The 18511-nt window shown below is 42.6% G+C and overlaps 1 protein-coding gene across 3 annotated transcripts in view; it reads right to left on the bottom strand.

Annotated features, from left to right (window-relative positions):
- The window catches only part of JAKMIP1 (janus kinase and microtubule interacting protein 1), a 234668-nt gene that overhangs the window by 13644 nt on the left and 202513 nt on the right, over positions 1-18511 (bottom strand). For all 3 annotated transcript variants that reach the window (XM_038744991.1, XM_038744992.1, XM_038744993.1), the window contains 6 exons: positions 16223-16324; positions 14480-14533; positions 13261-13326; positions 9120-9188; positions 5651-5728; positions 1625-1885 (listed from right to left, as the gene is read on the bottom strand). In XM_038744991.1, coding sequence (XP_038600919.1) covers positions 1625-1885; positions 5651-5728; positions 9120-9188; positions 13261-13326; positions 14480-14533; positions 16223-16324 — 630 coding nt within the window. The remainder of the gene's footprint in view (positions 1-1624; positions 1886-5650; positions 5729-9119; positions 9189-13260; positions 13327-14479; positions 14534-16222; positions 16325-18511) is intronic.

Genomic DNA, 18511 nt, shown 5'->3' with positions numbered 1-18511 from the left:
CCAACTTTATCCTCTCAAAAGCGCTTAGTACAATGCCCTGTCCACAGTAAAAGTGAAGTGGGTTAGAGAGACGTTCAGTGGAAAGAGCCCGGGCTTTGGAGTCAGAGGTCAGGGGTTCAAATCCCAGCTCCACCAATTGTCAGCTGTGTGACTTTGGGAAAGTCACTTAACTTCTCTGTGCCTCAGTTACTTCATCTGTAAAGTGAAGATTAAGACTGTGGGCCTACCGTGGGACAACCTGATCACCTTGTCACCTCCCCCGGGCTTAGAACGGTGCTTTGCACATAGTAAGCACTTAATAAATGCCATTATTATTATTATTATTATTATTATTATTATTATTATTATTATTATTCCCGAGTCAAGTGGGTTGATTGCAAAGACATTGGAGATCCATGGGGGAGTTCGGGATCAGGTGAATGCCATGGTTGGGGGTTGGGCACAAAATCACGATCATAATTATAATTGCAGTATTTGTTAAGTGCTTACTAGGTGCCAGGCACTGTACTAAGAGCTGGGGTGGCTACAAGCAAATCGGGTTGGACAAAGTCCCTGTTCCACAAGGGGCTCACAGTCTTCATCCCCACTTGAGAAGCATCGTGGCTCAGTGGAAAGAGCCTGGGTTTTGGAGTCAGAGGTCAAGGGTTCGAATCCCGGTTCTGCCAACTGTCAGCTGTGTGACTTTGAGCAAGTCACTTCACTTCTCTGGGCCTCGGTTCCCTCATCTGTAAAATGGGGATTAAGACTGTGAGCCCCCCGTGGGACAACCGGATCACCTTGTAACCTCCCCAGCGTTTAGAACAGTGCTTTGCACATAGTAAGCACTTAATAAATGCCGTTGTTATTATTATTGCTATTATTTGACAGATGAGGGAACTGAGGCCCAGAGAAGGGAAGTAACTTGCCCAAGGTCACACAGCAGACGAGTGGCAGAGCCGGGATGAGAACCCGGATCCTTCTGATTCCCAGGCCCAGGCTCTAGCCACTAAGCTATGCTGTGGGGGGTGGCAAGGGGGTGGGCACATGCCAAGGGATGGGTCAGGCACATGACATGGTGGAGTCAATCATAATAATAATGATGACATTTATTAAGCACTTACTATGTGCAAAGCACTGTTCTAAGCGCTGGGGATGTTACAAGGTGATCAGGTTGTCCCATGGGAGGGCTCACAGTCTTCATCCCCATTTTACAGATGAGGTAACTGAGGCCCAGAGAAGTGAAGTCACACAGCTGACAAGTGGAGGAGCCGGTATTTGAACCCATGACCTCTGACTCCAAAGCCTGGGCTCTTTCCACTGAGCCACGCTGCTTCTCTCATGTACTATGTACCATGGGGGGAGGTTGGTCACGTGCCATGGGGGAATCATTCATGTGCCCCGGGTGGCAGAGAGTTGGGCACGTGGCACAGGGGTGGTCGTGGCCGCATGTCTCCCCCTTCTCGGCTGTGAGCCCGTTGTTGGGTAGGGACCACCTCTATATGTTGCCGACTTGTACTTCCCAAGCGCTTAGTACAGTGCTCTGCACACAGTAAGTGCTCAATAAATACGATTGAATGAGTTCATTCATTCATTCAATCAATTCATCAAATCAATCAATTCATTCAATGAATGACCGCACGGTTACCTGCTGGGCCTGCTGCAGCAGTTCCATGCGCTCCTGCAAGACCTGGCAGTCGAATTCGCGGCTCTGGCGGAGGATCTGCCTGCGAACTTTGTCCACGGCGGCCCTCAGGTCCTCCCTCTGCGCCTCGCTCAGGGAGTCCGGCCTCCCCCGGCCTCGCCGCTCCACTGGCTGCCGCCCACCGTCACCATCCTGACCACCGTCCGGAGCCTCCTGATGCTGCTGCAGGCTGGTGTACAGCGTCGCTTCCAGATCCTGGATTTTCTAGGCGACCCGAACCACACAGGCCGGCGGGGGAGAGGAAGGGGGCATCCGTGAGGGGACCCCCAACTCTCCCACCCTCGGGCGCCTGGTGGGAGGAGGAGGAGGAGGAAGACAGGAGGACCAGGGAAGGAAAGGCCGCAAGCTGGAAGAGCAGAGAAGCAAGCCCAAGGGAGCACAGCCTTTCACAGAGGAGGGACAAGCGGGGAACGTGTCCTAAAGCACCTCTCTACTCATCATGAGAAGCAGCATGGCTCAGTGGAAGAGCTCGGGATTTGGAGTCAGAGGTCATGGGTTCAAATCCCAGCTCCGCCAATTGTCAGCTGTGTGACGTCACTTCACTTCTCTGTGCCTCAGTTCCCTCATCTGTAAAATGGGGATGAAGACCGTGAGCCCCCCCGTAGGACAACCTGATCACCTTGTAACCTCCCCAGCGCTTAGAACAGCGCTTTGCACATAGTAAGCGCTTAATAAATGCCATCATTATTATTATTGTGGGTTCGAATCCCAGCTCTGCCAATTGTCAGCTGTGTGACTTTGGGCAAGTCACTTCACTTCTCTGGGCCTCAGTTATCTCATCTGGAAAATGGGGATGAAAACTGTGAGCCCCCCGTGGGACAACCTGATCACCTTGTAACCTCCCCAGCGCTTAGAACAGTGCTTTGCACATAGTAAGCGCTTAATAAAAGTCATCATTATTATTATTATTATCCCTAATGACGAGAAGCCTTGTGAGTGGCACAATGCGACAATCTCTAGAATAGAAGCTCGCTGTGGGCAGGGAATGTGTCTGTTATATCGCTCTGTCGTACTCCCATAAAGTCGCTGTGAATCAGAAACGAGTTGATGGCATCTGAAATAATACTCTGCCAAGCGCTCAGTACATGGCCTGTAGCAGCATAGCCTAGTGGAAAGAGCATGGGCTTGGGAGTTAGCAGGTCAAGGGTTCTAATCCTGCCTCTGCCACTTGTCTGCTGTGTGACCTTGGGCAAGTCACTTAACTTCTCTGAGCCTCAGTTACCTCAACTGTAAAATGGGGATTGAGACTGTGAGCCCCACACGAGACAACCTGATCACCTTGTATCTACTCCAGCGCTCAGAATAGTGCTTGGCACATAGTAAGTGCTTAACAAATGCCATAATTATTGGTTATTATTATTACAGCCCTCTGCACACAGTCAGAGCTCAATGAATACGACTATCTGACTGATGTGACCGTTGATGAAAACAACTGTATAGTGTATTGGCTGAAGCCACTTCCGCGAGGAGCCGTGTGGCCTAGTGGAAAGTGCACAGGTCTGGGAGTTAGAGGACCTGGGTTCTAAACCCAGTTCTGCCACATGTCTGCTGGGTGACCTCGGGCAACTGGCCTCACTTCTCTGGGCCTTCCTCCTATCCCTCTTTAATCCTACTCTTTCCTATTTAGGACTGAGCCCCATGTGGGACAGGGACTGTATCCAACTTGATTGACAGGGCTTGGAATATACTGGAAAGAGCCCGGCCTTGGGAATCAGAGGTCATGGGTGCTAATCTCGGTTCTGCCACTCGTCAGCTTCGTGACTTTGGGCAAGTCACTTAATTTCTCTTTGCCTCAGTTCCCTCATCTGTAAATTGGGGATTAAGACTGTGAGCCCCCCGTGGTACAACCTGATTACCTTGTATCTTTTCCAGCACTTAGTACATCCTTGTCATATACTAAGCACTTAACAAATAGCATCATTATTCTTATTATCATAATTGTTATAATTATTGAATGCCACTGATTGAGCACATGCTACAAACTTGTAGGGCCTTCATTTCACAAAAGATCAATCAATCAATCATATTTATTGTATGCTTACTGTGTGAAGAACACTGAACTAAGTGCTTGGGAGAGTACAGTACCACAATATAACAGACGCATATAACAGATGGTTGGTAAGGGAGAAAACTCAGTGAAAGTAAAGCCTTCTGTTTCCTTTCTATCAATCAATCAATCGTATTTATTGAGCGCTTACTGTGTGCAGAGCACTGTACTAAGCGCTTGGGAAGTACAAGTTGGCAACATATAGAGACAGTCCCTATCCAACTGTGGGCTCACAGTCTAAAAGTCTATCTACTATCACAGTCTATCTACTCTGGACCGTAAGCTCCCTGTGGGCATTGAATCTATCTATCTACCAAAACTGCACTGTGCACTTCCAAGGACTTAGTACAGTGCTCTGCATACAGTGAGTGCTCAAGAGCAAGAAGCAGCGTGGCTTAACGGAAAGAGCACGGGCTTGGGAGTCAGAGGTCCTGGGTTCTAATCCCAGCTCTGCCACTTGTCAGCTGTGTGACTTTGGGCAAGACACTGAACTTCTCTGTGCCTCACTTACCTCATCTATAAAATGGGGATTAAGATTGTGAGCCCCACGTGGGACAACCTGATCACACTGTATCCCCCCAGTGCTTAGAACAGTGCTTCACACATCGTAAGTGCTTAATAATAATTAGTTAATATTAATATTATAATATAATATTAATATAATAATTAATAATGCCATCATTATTATTATAGTAAGTGCTTAACAAATACCATTATTATTATTTTTATTATTAATAATAATCTACTATAGATATTCTAGGTCGATCGATGAGCTTACAGTGAGCTTATTGTGGGCAGGGAATATGTCTGCCAACTCTGTTCTGTTGTACTCACCCAAGTGCTTAGTACAGTGCTCTGCACACCACAAGTGCTCAATAAATACCTTTGATGAATTGATGCACTTGGTAATATGTTGCATCCTGGACAAACTCCTCAGCTGTGGCCCTCCATGATGGGCAGGGCCTAGGGAGTTTGCCAGTGGAGTTGCACAATCACCCTCTCCTTCTCTGAGAGGCCTTTTTGTTTTCCTTCTTCTTTTTCACAGTAGTTGCTAAGCACTTGCTGTCTGCCAGGGACTGAACTAGGCCCTGGGGTAGACACAAGATAATCAGGTTGGACACCATCCCAATCCCACGTGAGGCTCAGTCTAAATCCTCCATGAGAAGCAGCCTGGCTTATGAACACAGCAGGGGTCTGAGAGTTACAAGGACCTGAGATGAGGAAACTGAGGCACAGAGAAGTTAAGTGATTTGTGTGAGGCCTTCCTCAACTAACCTGTCATTTCCTCTATTCCCTCCTTCTCCTTCCGGCATCACCTCTGCTCCACAGCACTTCTGTCCATATCCGTTAATTTATTTTAATGTCCAGCTCCTCTTCTAGACTCTCAACTTCTTGTGGGCAGGGAACTTGTCGGCTAACTCTGTTGAACTGTACTCTCCCAAGCGCTTAGTACAGTGCTCTGAACATAGTAAGTTTGCAGTACATCCGATTGAATGAGTAGAGCTCTGAAGGTGGGGAGTGTGATGGTCTTCTGTATACTGACTGAAACCAGTGACTGAATGAAATCAATTCTTCTGGGTATATTGTTATATGTATATCTGTAATTTATTTATTTAAGTCTATTGATGTCTGTCTCCTCCACCACGTTGTGAGTTCAATGTGGGGAGAGAATGTGTCTCTGTTTTTCTATTTTACTCTCGTAAGCATTTAGACAGTACTCTGCACACAGTAAGTGTTCAATAAATATCACAATGAATGAATGTTCCCGGATAGTTTAGCTTTGGGTCGCATAAAGGCTGACCCCTTTCCATTCCCAAGACCGAAATAAGCTTCCAAATGATTATCTGACCCAAAGCCAAGATGCCTTGAAAGATTTTAATGCTACCCAATCAGAGGAGGCCCTGATTCCAGCCCCATCCTACCATGTAAGCTTGGTCCAAAGCCTGCTTTCTGTAGTCCAGTTCTTCTTCTAGGTAGCCCTTCTGTTTACTGAACAGGTCCTGCGTGATAAAAACCATAAAGACTCAAGACCAGTAAGCAGTCAATCGCCTCGCCCCCTCCTACCTCACATCGCTGCTCTACTACCATGACCTAGCCAGCATAATTTGCTCCCCTAATGCCAATCTACTCACTGGACCCTGATCTCTTTTCATTCAATCATATTTATTGAGCGCTTACTGTGTGCAGAGCACTGTACTAAGGGCTTAGCACTGTACTAATTCTATCTCACCACCGACCTCTCGCCCACATCCTGCCTCTGGCCTGGAATGCTCTCCATTTTTATATACAACCGGCAATTACTCTCCCCACCTTCCAAGTCTTATTGAAGGCACATCTCCTTCTAGACTGTGAGCCCACTGTTGGGTAGGGACTGTCTCTATTTTTTGCCAACTTGTACTTCCCAATCGCTTAGTACAGTGCTCTGCACACAGTAAGCGCTCAATAAATATGATTGATTGATTGATCTCCTCCAAGAGGCTTTCCCTGATTAAGCCTTCATTGCCTCTTCTCCCACTCCACTCTGCATTCCCCTGATTTGCTCCTTTTATTTACCCTTCGTTCAGCCCCACAGCACTTTTGTCCATATCTGTAATTTATTTTTATTAAAGTCTGTCTCCCCCTTTAGACTGTAAGCTGATTGTCAGCAGGGAATGTGTCTGCCAACCCTTTTCTATTGTACTCTCCAAAGTGTTTAGCGCAGTGCTCTGCACACAGTAAGTGTTCAAGAAATATGACTGACCCCAGCCCGCAAACTCCGCTCCTCTGCTGCTAATCTTCTCACCGTGCCTCGTTCTCACCTGTACCACTGTCGACCCCTGGCCCATGTCCTACCTCTGGCCTAGAGTGCCCTCCCTCCTCATATCTGTCAAACAAACACCCTTCCCCCCTTCAAAGCCCTACTGAATGCTCACCTCCTCCAAGAAGTCTTCCCAGACTAAGCCTCCCTTTTCCTCAGCTCCCCCCTTCCCTTCGTGTCACCCCGTCTCGCTCTTTGCTCTACCCCGGGTCTCCTCACCCCACAGCACTTGTGTATATATGTACATATCTATAATTCTATTTATTTATATTGATGCCTGTTTACTTGTTTTGATGTGTATATATCTATAATTCTATTTACTTGTAGAGCTGCCCATTTACTTGTTTTGATGTTTCTCCCCCTTCCCCTTCTAGACTGTAAGACTGGTGTGGGCAGGGATTGTGTCTACTGCTGAAATGTACTTTTCAAGCTCTTAGTACAGTACTCTGCACACAATAAGCGCTCAATAAATATGACTGAATAAAGGAAAGACAAGGAAGAATGTGTCAGAAATAACAATCTTCGGGTGGCTGTTGCTTGGCTTCTGTCAAAGGATGAGGCTGTGTAGAGGAAGTCTAAAACCTGAGCCATATTCTATGTCAGTATGTCTCTCTTTCAAACCCAGACTTCTCAAACTGATTTTGATCAGCGTTTATCAATCCATAATCAGGAAATGAGTGACGAGGGTAGGGGTGAGTGGGGGACAGTGCAAAAATGTTTCACTGACATATCTCAGAAACTATACAGCTTGGTACCTGTATTGGATTGGAATGGATCCAAGGTATTGGATTTTGCACTTGCATTTGCATCCTTTATTCACCCCTCCCTCAGCTCATTCATTCGGTTGTATTTATTGAGAGAGTACTGTGTGCAGAACACAGTACTAAGCATTTGGGAGAGTCCAATACACCAATAGACACATACATTCCCTGCCCACAATGAGTTTACAGTCTACAGGTTGGGCGATAGTCATTAATATAAATTATTTATTGAACTATGTTACTTATAGTTCAATAAATTCTTATTTATTGAACAATTCATGGAACTATAAATTATTTATTTATAAACTGAGCTCCACAGCAGTTATATATGTATCTGCAATTTACTTAAAGTTATACTTTAACTTTAATTAATATAATTACTTATATTAATGTCTGCCTACCCTTCTGGACTGTAAGCTTGCTGTGGGCAGGGTCCAGATCTACCACCTCTGTTTCACTGAACTATTTCAAGCATTTCGTTTAATACAGTGCTCTGTACACAGTAAGTACTCAGTAAATACAATTGATAACAAATATCTTTTAAAAAAGCCCAAATATAAGAAGGCTTCTTGCACCATGGTTAGAGCTTGGGCGTGGGGGTCAGAGGACATGTGTTCTAATTCCTCTCTGCTGCTTGTCTGCTTTGTGACCTTGGACAAGTTACTTAACTTCTCTGGGCCTTAGTTTCCTCATCTGTAAAATGGGGATTAAGACTGTGAACCCCACTCGGGACATGGACTGTGTCCAACCTGATTACCTTGTCTCTAGCCCAGAAAAATGAAAAGTGCCTGCCACGTAGTAAGAACTTAATGCCACTAAAAAAAAAAGAACAAAGCTCCTGAATGCTTGTGTTTTTTTTTAACATGGGAAAGGGTCCCGCTGACAGTTAATGAGCACATTTTCATGACAAAAACAATTTCTAGACTTGGGCAGGGAACGTGTCTACCAACCTCGTTGTATTATACTCTCCTAAGAGCTTAGTACAGTGCTCTGCACACAGTAAGCACTCAAATACCTTTGATTGATTGAGTGAAGTGAGATTCTTTTCACGTTTAGAGAATTATATGGAATTGCTCACACTCTAGTGGATCTGCCATTGACCTGCTGTGTGACCTTGGGCAAGTCCCTTAACTATGCTGGCTTTCAATTACTTCTGCTATACAATAGGGACAAAATAGTTCTTTGTGGGCAGGGAACATGTCCACCAATTCTGTTGAATTATACTCTTCCAAGTGCTTAGTACAGCATTCTGTATACTGTAAGCACTCAATAAATACCATTGATGAGGATGATCTTTCTCACTTCATCTTACACTGTGAGCCTCGTGTGAGATTTTGATTGAAATTATCACAATGTTTGGTATGCCATGAGTAATACTACTACTACTACTACTACTACTACTACTAATAATAATAATAATAATAATAATGGCATTTGTTAAGCGCTTACTATTTGCCAAGCACTGTTCTAAGCACTGGGATAGATACAAGGTTAACAGGTTGTCCCACATGTGTGTCACAATCAATCCTCATTTTACAGATGAGGCAACTGAGGCACAGAGAAGTTAAATGACTTATCCAAAGTCACCCACTGACAAGTGGCAGAGCCGGGATTAGAACCCACGACCTCTGACTCCCAAGCCCGTGATCTTTCACTAAGCCAAGCTGTTTCTCTATAAATACTCTAGACTGTAAGATGGTTGTGGGCAGGGAAAATGTCTACCAACTCTGTTGGATTGTACTCTCCCAATCACTTAGTGCAGTGCTCAGCACACAGCAAGCACTCCATAAAAACCACAGATTGATGGCAAGTTACAGATTTTCACTCCCTTACCTTCTCATTCTCGAGGTCTATCATCTTCTGAGTCAACGCTGCTTCTGTTCCCTCAATCTGCTTTAACCACTAAGAGATGCAGGTCATAAGAGAAAGAAAGGAAGATAAAAATAGCCGACACTTAGAAAACCTTCGCTCAAAGTTGAGTTCATTTGCCTAAAGCAAAACCAACCAGGAAGGAAATCCATTTGTGGAGCAGAATCTTCCCCCACGAATCAAAGACCTGTGACACCAAACTCAGAGTGATCTAATTACATTTGTCCACATGGTGAGTCGCTGAATAGGACAGTTAGATGCGTTTGTTTAAAGTGGGTCATGAGTGAAAGGACAAGAGACATTAGAAAAGCATTAAGAAGCAACAGAAAAGATGCAGTCTAGGGAAACTTGGGAAAACCATTTTGTAAGGCACACTTTAATGACCCTTGCTTCCAAGTACCAGACTGCCCGAGGGATGGAATGAACTGCTCTTGAAAAGGATCAGTAGGAAAAATAGAAAAGGAAAAAAATTGTCTTTGAGAAAGTCTAAGGGCTAAAATGTTGGATCAAAAATCAGCTCTCTTTAGCCATGAAATTGGCACCCAGGTGGAAGGAATTTTGTTTTTCAATTAATTCTTGTTCGAGTATTTAAAGGAGTTTTTTTTTTTTTTGTGGCGGCAGTCCCTAGATATTTTTATCTAGGCAGAAAGTCCGAACTCCTTGCTACTCCCATTCTAATGCAGAGAAACACTTATTGTTTGAGATGAAATAATCTGTTTTCTGCAGGTGGAAAGTAGACTCTCCTCTCCATCTACAGGAAGAAATCAGGTCCACTCTTGACCCAACCCAATGTTTTTGGAAAAACCAGGGCAGCTTTAATGACTAATCACCTATTAAAACATAATTTAGCTCCATGCAAGTCAAAACAATAATAATCATTATAATTATGGTATTTGTTAAGCACTTACTATAATAATAATAATAATAATAATAATAGTGGTATTTGTTCAGCGCTTACTATGTGCCAAGCACTGTTTGAAGTGCTGGGGTAGATACAAGGAAATCAGGTTGTCCCACATGGGGCTCACAGTCTTAATCCCCATTTTCCAGATAAGGTAACTGAGGTCCAGAGAAGTGAAGTGATTTACCCAAGATCACACAGTAGATATGTGGCAGAGCCGGGATTAGAACCCATGACATTTTGACCCCCAGGCCTGTGCTCTATCCACTGTGACATATTTTTCATTAGTGAGCACAGTTTTTTTTTTTTAATTTCAATTATATCTGTCTCTTTCTTGTATCCATTCCCAAGTCGACTCTATTCTATCCTTAAAGATCCAGAGTCTTGATTTTGGATATTAATAATAATGATGATGGTATTTGTTAAGCTGTTACTCTGTGCCGAGCACTGTTCTAAGCACTGGGGTGGATACAAGGTAATCAGTTTGTCGCAAGGTGGGGGGTGGCTCACAGTTTAAATCACCATTTTACAGAAGAGGTAATTGAGGCACAGAGAAGTTAAGCAATTTGTCACACAGCAGACTAGTGGCAAAGCCGGGATTAGAACCCACATCTCCTGACTCCCAAGCCCGGGTTCTTCAGTGCTCTGCACACTGTAAGCACTCAATAAATACAATTGAATGAATGAATGGATGAATATTACTAGTGTCCTCACATTTCATTTGAAGCTAAGGGGCATGAAGCTGAATTTACTCACATTTTGAAGGTGTCTAATCCCAATTTTGCCGCTGTATGAATTTAGGCAAGTCCCTTATCTTCCCTTTGCCTTGGTTAACTCATCTATAAAATCTCCTTCAGATTGTGAGCCCCAGTGAGCCGGGAATTAGGTTCAACCTGATTATCCTAGATCTGCCCCAGAGCACAGAATTCACTCAGTGCTTACTACATACTACCTTTTTCCTGCCACGATAATGAGTAAAAATAATGTCCCCTTTCCAGTATCTCAGCTCTTCATCAGGAATTCAAATGCTATTCAACACGTGGGAAAATCCAGTCTGATGGCAAAGATTGCAGAGAAGCAGCATAGCTCAATGGAAAGAGCACGGGCTTGGGAGGCAGAGGTCATGGGTTCAAATCCTGCTCTGCCAATTGTCAGCTGTGTGACCTCGGGCAAATCACTTAACTTCTCTGGGCCCCAGTTACCTCATCTGTAAAATGGGGATTAAGGCTGTGAGCCCCACGTGAGACAACCTGATCACCTTGTATCCCCCTCCAGCGCTTAGAACAGTGCTTTGCACATAGTAAGTGCTTAACAAATGCCATCATTATTATTAAAGATGTGGCCTGGGAGTCAGAAGGACCTGGGTGTGAAACCTGCCTCCACACTTCTGTGTGACCTTGGGTAAGATACTTCACTGTCTCTCAGTTACCTCATTTGTAAAATGGGGATTAACCTCGAGGAAAGAACATAATAATTATAATAATGATGATGATGATGGCATTTGTTAAGCACTTCCTATGTGCAAAGCACTGTTCTAAGCACTGGAGGGATACAAGGTGATCAGGTTGTCCCATGAGGGACTCACAGTCTTAATCCCCATTTTACAGATGAGGTAACTGAGGCCCAGGGAAGTTAAGTGACTTGCCCAAAGTCACACATCTGGCAATTGGCGGAGCCGGGATTTGAACACATGACCTCTGACTCCAAAGCCCATGAGCCAGGGAGTCAGTTATCTCATCTGTAAAATGGGGATTGAGATTTTCAGCCCCATGTGGGACAGGGACTGTGTCCTACATGATTTGATTGCATCCATGACATTAGTACAGTGCCTGGCACATAGTGAGGGCTTAACTAACACAATTATTATTAAAACCACAAGCCCTTTATGGGACAGGGTGTGTTTCCATCATGATCATCTTGAATCTCCCTAGGTGTTGAGCACAGTGCCTGGTGCATAGTAAGTGCTTAACAAGTGTGGCTCAGTGGAAAGAGCCCGAGCTTGGGAGTCAGAGGTCATGGGTTCTAATCCCGGCTCCTCCACTTCTCAGCTGTGTGACTTTGGGCAAGTCATTTAACTTCTCTGTACCTCAGCTCCCTTATCTGCAAAATGGGGATTAAGACTGTGAGCCCCACGGGGGACAACCTAATTACCTTGTATTCCCCCCAGTGCTTAGGACAGTACTTGTAAGCACTTAACAAATACCATCTTTATTATTATGATTATTATAAACAAATACTATTAAAAAATTGTATCGATATTTTATTAAGTGAAAGTAGTGTTTCCCAGGAAAGCTAATTTCTTTTTCATCTTCAGATTCCAGAAAAAATGGCCAACATTTATATTTTGTGTAATAGCCCCCAAAATAACACCCCTCCCTCCCAAATCTCTTCATAAAAGATATGAAGAGGTTATTTCCATAACTAGGAGGCAACTGAGTCAATAAGTGTTGTAGCTCACCTGGTAGGAATCCCAGGTAATGGACTTCCACATTCATAAAACAAAAAAAATTGAAAGAGTTGTGATTCAGTATCTTCTTAGAGTAGGTTTCAGCAGAAACTTAAAACCTGCTTCTAGATTCAGATTAGGATTCAGTAATATGAATCCTCTATGCACTAAACACAAAAGAAAGCACCATATTTTATTACTGTGTAACGGCATGTTCAAGGGAAATCGTAGAACAGAGAGTTTTCAGGGGCAGTTCATCTATTTGACTAAGCAGTAGAAGTGAATATTAACACTGAAATGAGATGACTCTCTAAAAATTTTGCACCTTGATGGAATACAAAAGCATGAGCTAATTCTATGGGGTAATTAAAAAAAAAAACGATGAAAGAGTATAATCTGTACCCTACAAGAGGTCTGCCATCATATTTCCAGGTGGCTGAAAAGGGAAAATGTATGTGTGCATTTTAAAATGTACATTACTCTCTCCACCATAGTGACACACCATTTTCTCACAGGTCTGCTTCTCAGGTTTCAGCGATTGGGAAATAGACGACGATTTCCCATTTGAATACCCCGTAAACTTAGAAAATAGGGATACAACCATGCAATGAGTACTTCAAAACACTTTAAAAAAAATCCATCTGAAACAACAGTAGGCATGTGCACATAGTAAGCGATGCTTCATCAACAAAATTCGATGTACAGTTACTCGTATGGTACTGTGAAAAAGCGGACAGAGGAAAAATCGCGGGTTCTACCTTTTCGCAGAGGGAAAGCACCGTTCCTGCTTGGATGATTGCAACCTGCTCCTCATTTCTCAAATTCTAAAACACAAAAATGTGCAATGACACTTTATGCTGGATTCCAAAACCGCATTCTCACACATTGTCCTTTAAACACTCTTAATAGGTTCTCCCTCAACCACATCATGAAACTTTTCACTAGGCGTGCACTAAAAAGGATCTTCATGGTCTAGTGGAAAGGACATGGGCCTAGAGGTCTGGAGACATGAGTTCTAATCCTGACTCCATCACCTGTGTGCTGTGTGATCTAGGGGAAGTCACTGAACTTCTCTGGGCCTCAGTAAAATGAGTAAAATGAGCATTAAACATCTGTTCTCTCTCCCTCCTCATTGGACTGTGATCTTGCACCTGATCTGATTGTACTGTTCCCACCCTGGCAATTAGTACAATGTTTTGCACATAGGAAGCACTTAATGAATATCATGACTATTATTATTATTATTATTATTATTATCATTAACACTAAAGGGAAGCAGCATGGCCAACTGCAAAGAACATGGGCTGGAAGTCAGAGGACTTGGGTTCTAATCCCAATTCTACCACTTTTCTGCTGAGTGACCCTGGGTAAGTCACTTCTCTGCCTCAGTTACCTCATCTATCAAATGGAAATGAAATCCTCCTCCTTCTGACATGAACTGGGAGCCCTATGTGGGATAGGGACTGCGTGCAACCTGATTATTTTGTATCTGCCCCAGCACTTGGTACAGTGCCTAAAAAGTACCATAAAAATACCATAAAAGTACCGATGGAAATTCCTGAGTTAACACATTCTATTTTTTAGTGGACAGTCACCCTGCCTTATACAGAATTATAATTTACTAAATGAGAAAACAATCTAGTTAATCATTTGAAAATAAAAAAAAACTCACATCTGAACTGATCCGTCATTCTAAGAAACTCAGACTTGGGAGGTGTTTTCAGAAATATTCTCTACAACTCTTTGAACTCCCTGTTTGTCTTTTGACTTTAAAGCATGAAGGGATGATATGGCTTAGAACTTTCACATATGTTTAAGGCTGATTAGAGCTATAAAGTACCGAGATAGCCATACGGAAGTCTGACATTGCCTGTTGTCATCCATACCACTTCAGCAGATTAAAGGAGGAAAGACAGACACGAAATACACCCCATTTAAAATAAGAATGCACAACCAAACACAGATTGCTATAGTTACCCCATTATCTCCGAGGATATCTAATTTCTTCATAAGGTCAGAAATATTCACATCCTACAAAAGATTTTTAACATTGATATTTGGTGAAAATGCTTTAGAGCCTCCCCACCACGCCACCCACACCTACACACTGAGCATTTCTTTAATCTGGCCATTTTCTCTTAAGCCAAGCAAAAAGCCATCTAGCAGAATTTGGCCTTATTCATGAAGAGGTCCTTCATGGCTTTTGCTTGAGAAAAAATTGGAAAGTTTGTATTTCCTTCCCTCTACCAATTTAAATGTCATTTTCGACACACAGAGTGTTTTAAATGGGCACGGGCTTATGAATCAGGTGACCTGAGTTCTAATCACAGCTCTGCCAGTTGTCTATAGTGTGGCATTGGGCAAGTCACATCATTGCTCTGAGCCTCAGTTTCCTCATCTATAAAAGGGGAATTCAATACCTGTTCTCCCTTCCCTTTAGACTGTGAGCCTCATGTGGGACAGTTACCATGTCTAACCTGACTGTATTACATTTACCCCAGCTCTTAGTCTCTTAGTAAAGAGCCTAGCACGTGGTAAGTGCTTAACAAATACCACAATTGTCACTGTTGTTGATGTGCAGACAAATGAAAATTTAAGGTGGGGATGAGAAATGGCAACCCAAATCAGGGCCAAAGATGCCTTGACGTAGACACCGTCAGCCATCTTGACAGGATTAAAAAGGAGATACTATGGTGTAGTATTTTTGAATGGTTTCTCCATCCTCTGAAAAACAACACTGATCTTAAATGAAAAGTCAACTCCAAAAACTCTCTATGAATCCTCATCCCTATATTTATTTCCGAGGCACAAAATAAACATGGATCATAAAACCAGCCAATATAAGATGTCCTGCTGATATTTTCCACTTGACTTTCACCATTTTTAGAAGTATCACCAAGGTCAATGCTAAGTAGGGTTTCTTTGGAGACCAAAAGAACATTAACATGAGAACATAGAGCAATTTATTATCTTCTCTTCCTGGGAAGACAAATGTTTTAAGTTATTCTAACACAGTGAAATGCAACGTGTTCCATCAGGCATTCCTAAAGCTACTTTGGGTATTGTTGAATATCTGCTTCCTGGAAAGTGGACCTAATCCAACTCCAAAACTGTACTAACCTAATTGTAAATACAATGGTAAGTAAATACTTTGCTTTTGAAATAATTTGGAACCTCTTCAGTGAGAGAGTGCAGTCTTTCTTTGCCACAGGTGAATATTCTGGGGAGGAAAAAAGTCATCCTGGAGGGTTGTACCTTACATAATTAGGCAATTAGATCTTCATTTACTCTTCCCCCACTACCTTCTCTTGGATTCACACCCTTTATTTACCAATCTCTCAGCCCCACAACATTTATGTACATAACCATAATTTTTTTTTCTATCAATGCCTGTCTTCCCCTCTAGACTGTAAGCTCATTGTGGGCAGGGACTGTGTCTACCAACTCTATTATACTGTACTTTCCCACACACTTAGTACAGTGCTCTGCACACGGTAAATGCTCAATAAATATAGTAGATTGAATGCTAATAATAATTATTGTTAGAATGCCTGTACATGTACATTTTTGTCTAGTCTTAAGTCTTCAAGTTCCTTTTCAGAATGAGGAAAAGTGATCATGTGTAGTGCTTTCTCCCCAATTAATTCCCTTAAGTGATTGGCTCTTTCCATTCGACGACTTGAAGGTATTTTGTCATCAAACCAAGAAAACCCCATATACCTTTATTCCTTCCTGGTGACAGAACAGTTGCAGAGCACTTCCGTTGTTTTCCGGGAAGCTGGTTATTTGAAGATTAAATGCTGGCGACCTTCGTTCTCTTTCCTGGGAAAGATTTTGTTTAAAAAAACATTTTATTTGATTATTGAATACTGCTCATTGTCCATGCTATTCAGAGCAAAATTTGTGAGTTTTTAAATCAACATAATCCTGTTCACCAAATATTAGGGTGACTGTCGTACTTGTCCACCAGATTCTATGTAGCTCTAAAAACTCTCAAATTTTCCTATTTAAATAGGAGACAGCATAGCCTAGTAGAAAAAGCATGAGTGTGAAGAGTCCTCGCACTTGATCGCAGCTCTGCTCCTGGCCTGCCATGGGACCTGGATTTCATCTCTTTATGCCTCTCCTTTGTCATATGTAAATAATCATAATGATGGTATTTATTAAGTGCGTACTACACTCCAACCACTGTACTAAGTGCTGATGTAGGGTCAAGATAATCAAATCTAACACAGTCCCATTCAGGGTTCACAGTATAAGAAGCAGGGAGAACAAGTTTCTCATTCCCATTTTACAGATAAGGGCATATAGTAGACACTATATAAAAACAACCACCACCAAATGACAGAAAGTCTGAGATCTGCCCTCTTCAATGCCCAAGTCACTCTTTGTGTGTTTGTGGGAAGTGCACTCAGCATTACAGATATGGTGAAGCCATGTATGCCCTGATTTGACACAATCAGAAATGCAGCCAAATTTCACACCTCTGAAGCGAAGTTAAGAATTTTAGGTTTTCTCATTGCTTGGCATGATCAAAAAGCATGATTTCTGGGACAAGAATGAGTCCCCTTGAATCTCATTGGTTCGTTAATGGTAGTAAAATAAAAAATTGGGCCCCCAGATCCAATGTATGCTGCAAATATATTTTCATGCCATTTCTACACAGAGAAAAGAATAGGGCAGAGAGGTTAACTTAACCAAATAAGGGTAAAAAAGTAATAAAGCTATTATCCACCTGAAAATAATGAATTTTAAGCCCCTGACGAGGGAAAGGAACCTACACTGCTAAAAGCATTGCACATTGTTCACACAGGGAAAGCCCTGTTGAAATCATATTGCCTTCAAGAGGCCTTCTCAGATTGCTTGGAACTCCCTTCTCCTAAGTATCTGACCGACCACCAATCCTCCCAATCTTCCCAGCTCTACTAAAATCACATCTCCACCAGGAAGCCTTCCTCAACTAACCTCTCACCCAGGCCCCCCACCCCACTTCCCTCCCTAGACAGGAAGATCTCTGTGAGTAGGGAATATGTCTGTTTATTTTTCTACTGTACTCTTCCAAGTGCTTGGAACAGTGCTCTGCACACAGTAAATGCTCAGTAAAAATGAGTGGCTGACTCCCTACTTTCTCACCCTGATAGAAAGTATGCACATATCCTTATACTTGGTGTCCTCCCTTAGCAGTAATTTATTTTTATATCTGTCTTGCCCTCTTGAGGGCAGGACAACTGTAAATCAGCTGCATTTGAACCATGCCAAATATCTGATCCATTGCTCTGCACATGGTAAGTGCTTAATAAATACCATCGATTATTACCTTTTCAGCACTTCTACACCCCCTAATCACAAATATTATCCTAATTCTAATCTCCCATTTCCTTCTTCCTCTTATCTATAATTTGTGTTGGCCTTCCCTACTCTCCAAAGTGCTTAGTACTATGCTTGGCACATAGGAGATGCTTATTAAATAGGTTTGTTGTTGGATTAATGCTGGGATTCTTCAGTGTATGAAGAATAATGAGAGTGGTGGCTTTAAAATAGGAAATTTCTTCCATTGACACAAATGGAACTCTCAGACTCTCTCAAGTGTTTGGTACAGTGCTCTGCTCACAGTAAGCACTCAATTCATACTGTTGCTCCAATCTGCTCACGTAAGGGGAGAATGACTCTTTGTGCCCTTTACCCTCAAGGGCAAAATGAGTTTGCACAGAAAGAAGCTAAAAAATGTTTCATCTCTCCTAAGGAGAACATATTTGAAATATCGACTATGGAAATAACCATGAAAAGAGAAGTAACAGGAGTTTGATAAAGTTAACTCTAGTTTTAATTTTTTTTTCAGTTGGACTCATCAAAAGCACTAAGGAGGTTGAGGACAAATGAGTTCATTCTATAACTTTTTTTTAAAGAGTACAAAACTCCCCACTGTAAAAGTGCATTTTAAAAAAATGTTGTCAACATTGGTAGAAATGGAACAAGCACTGAATATTGCCACCTCTTCATTCAACTATA

The sequence above is a fragment of the Tachyglossus aculeatus genome, chromosome 4 (genome assembly GCF_015852505.1).
Source record: "Tachyglossus aculeatus isolate mTacAcu1 chromosome 4, mTacAcu1.pri, whole genome shotgun sequence".
In the NCBI taxonomy this organism is placed as follows: domain Eukaryota; kingdom Metazoa; phylum Chordata; class Mammalia; order Monotremata; family Tachyglossidae; genus Tachyglossus; species Tachyglossus aculeatus.
The sequence above is the reverse complement of the archived record's forward strand: the minus strand, read 5'-3'. Positions and strand labels throughout refer to the sequence as shown.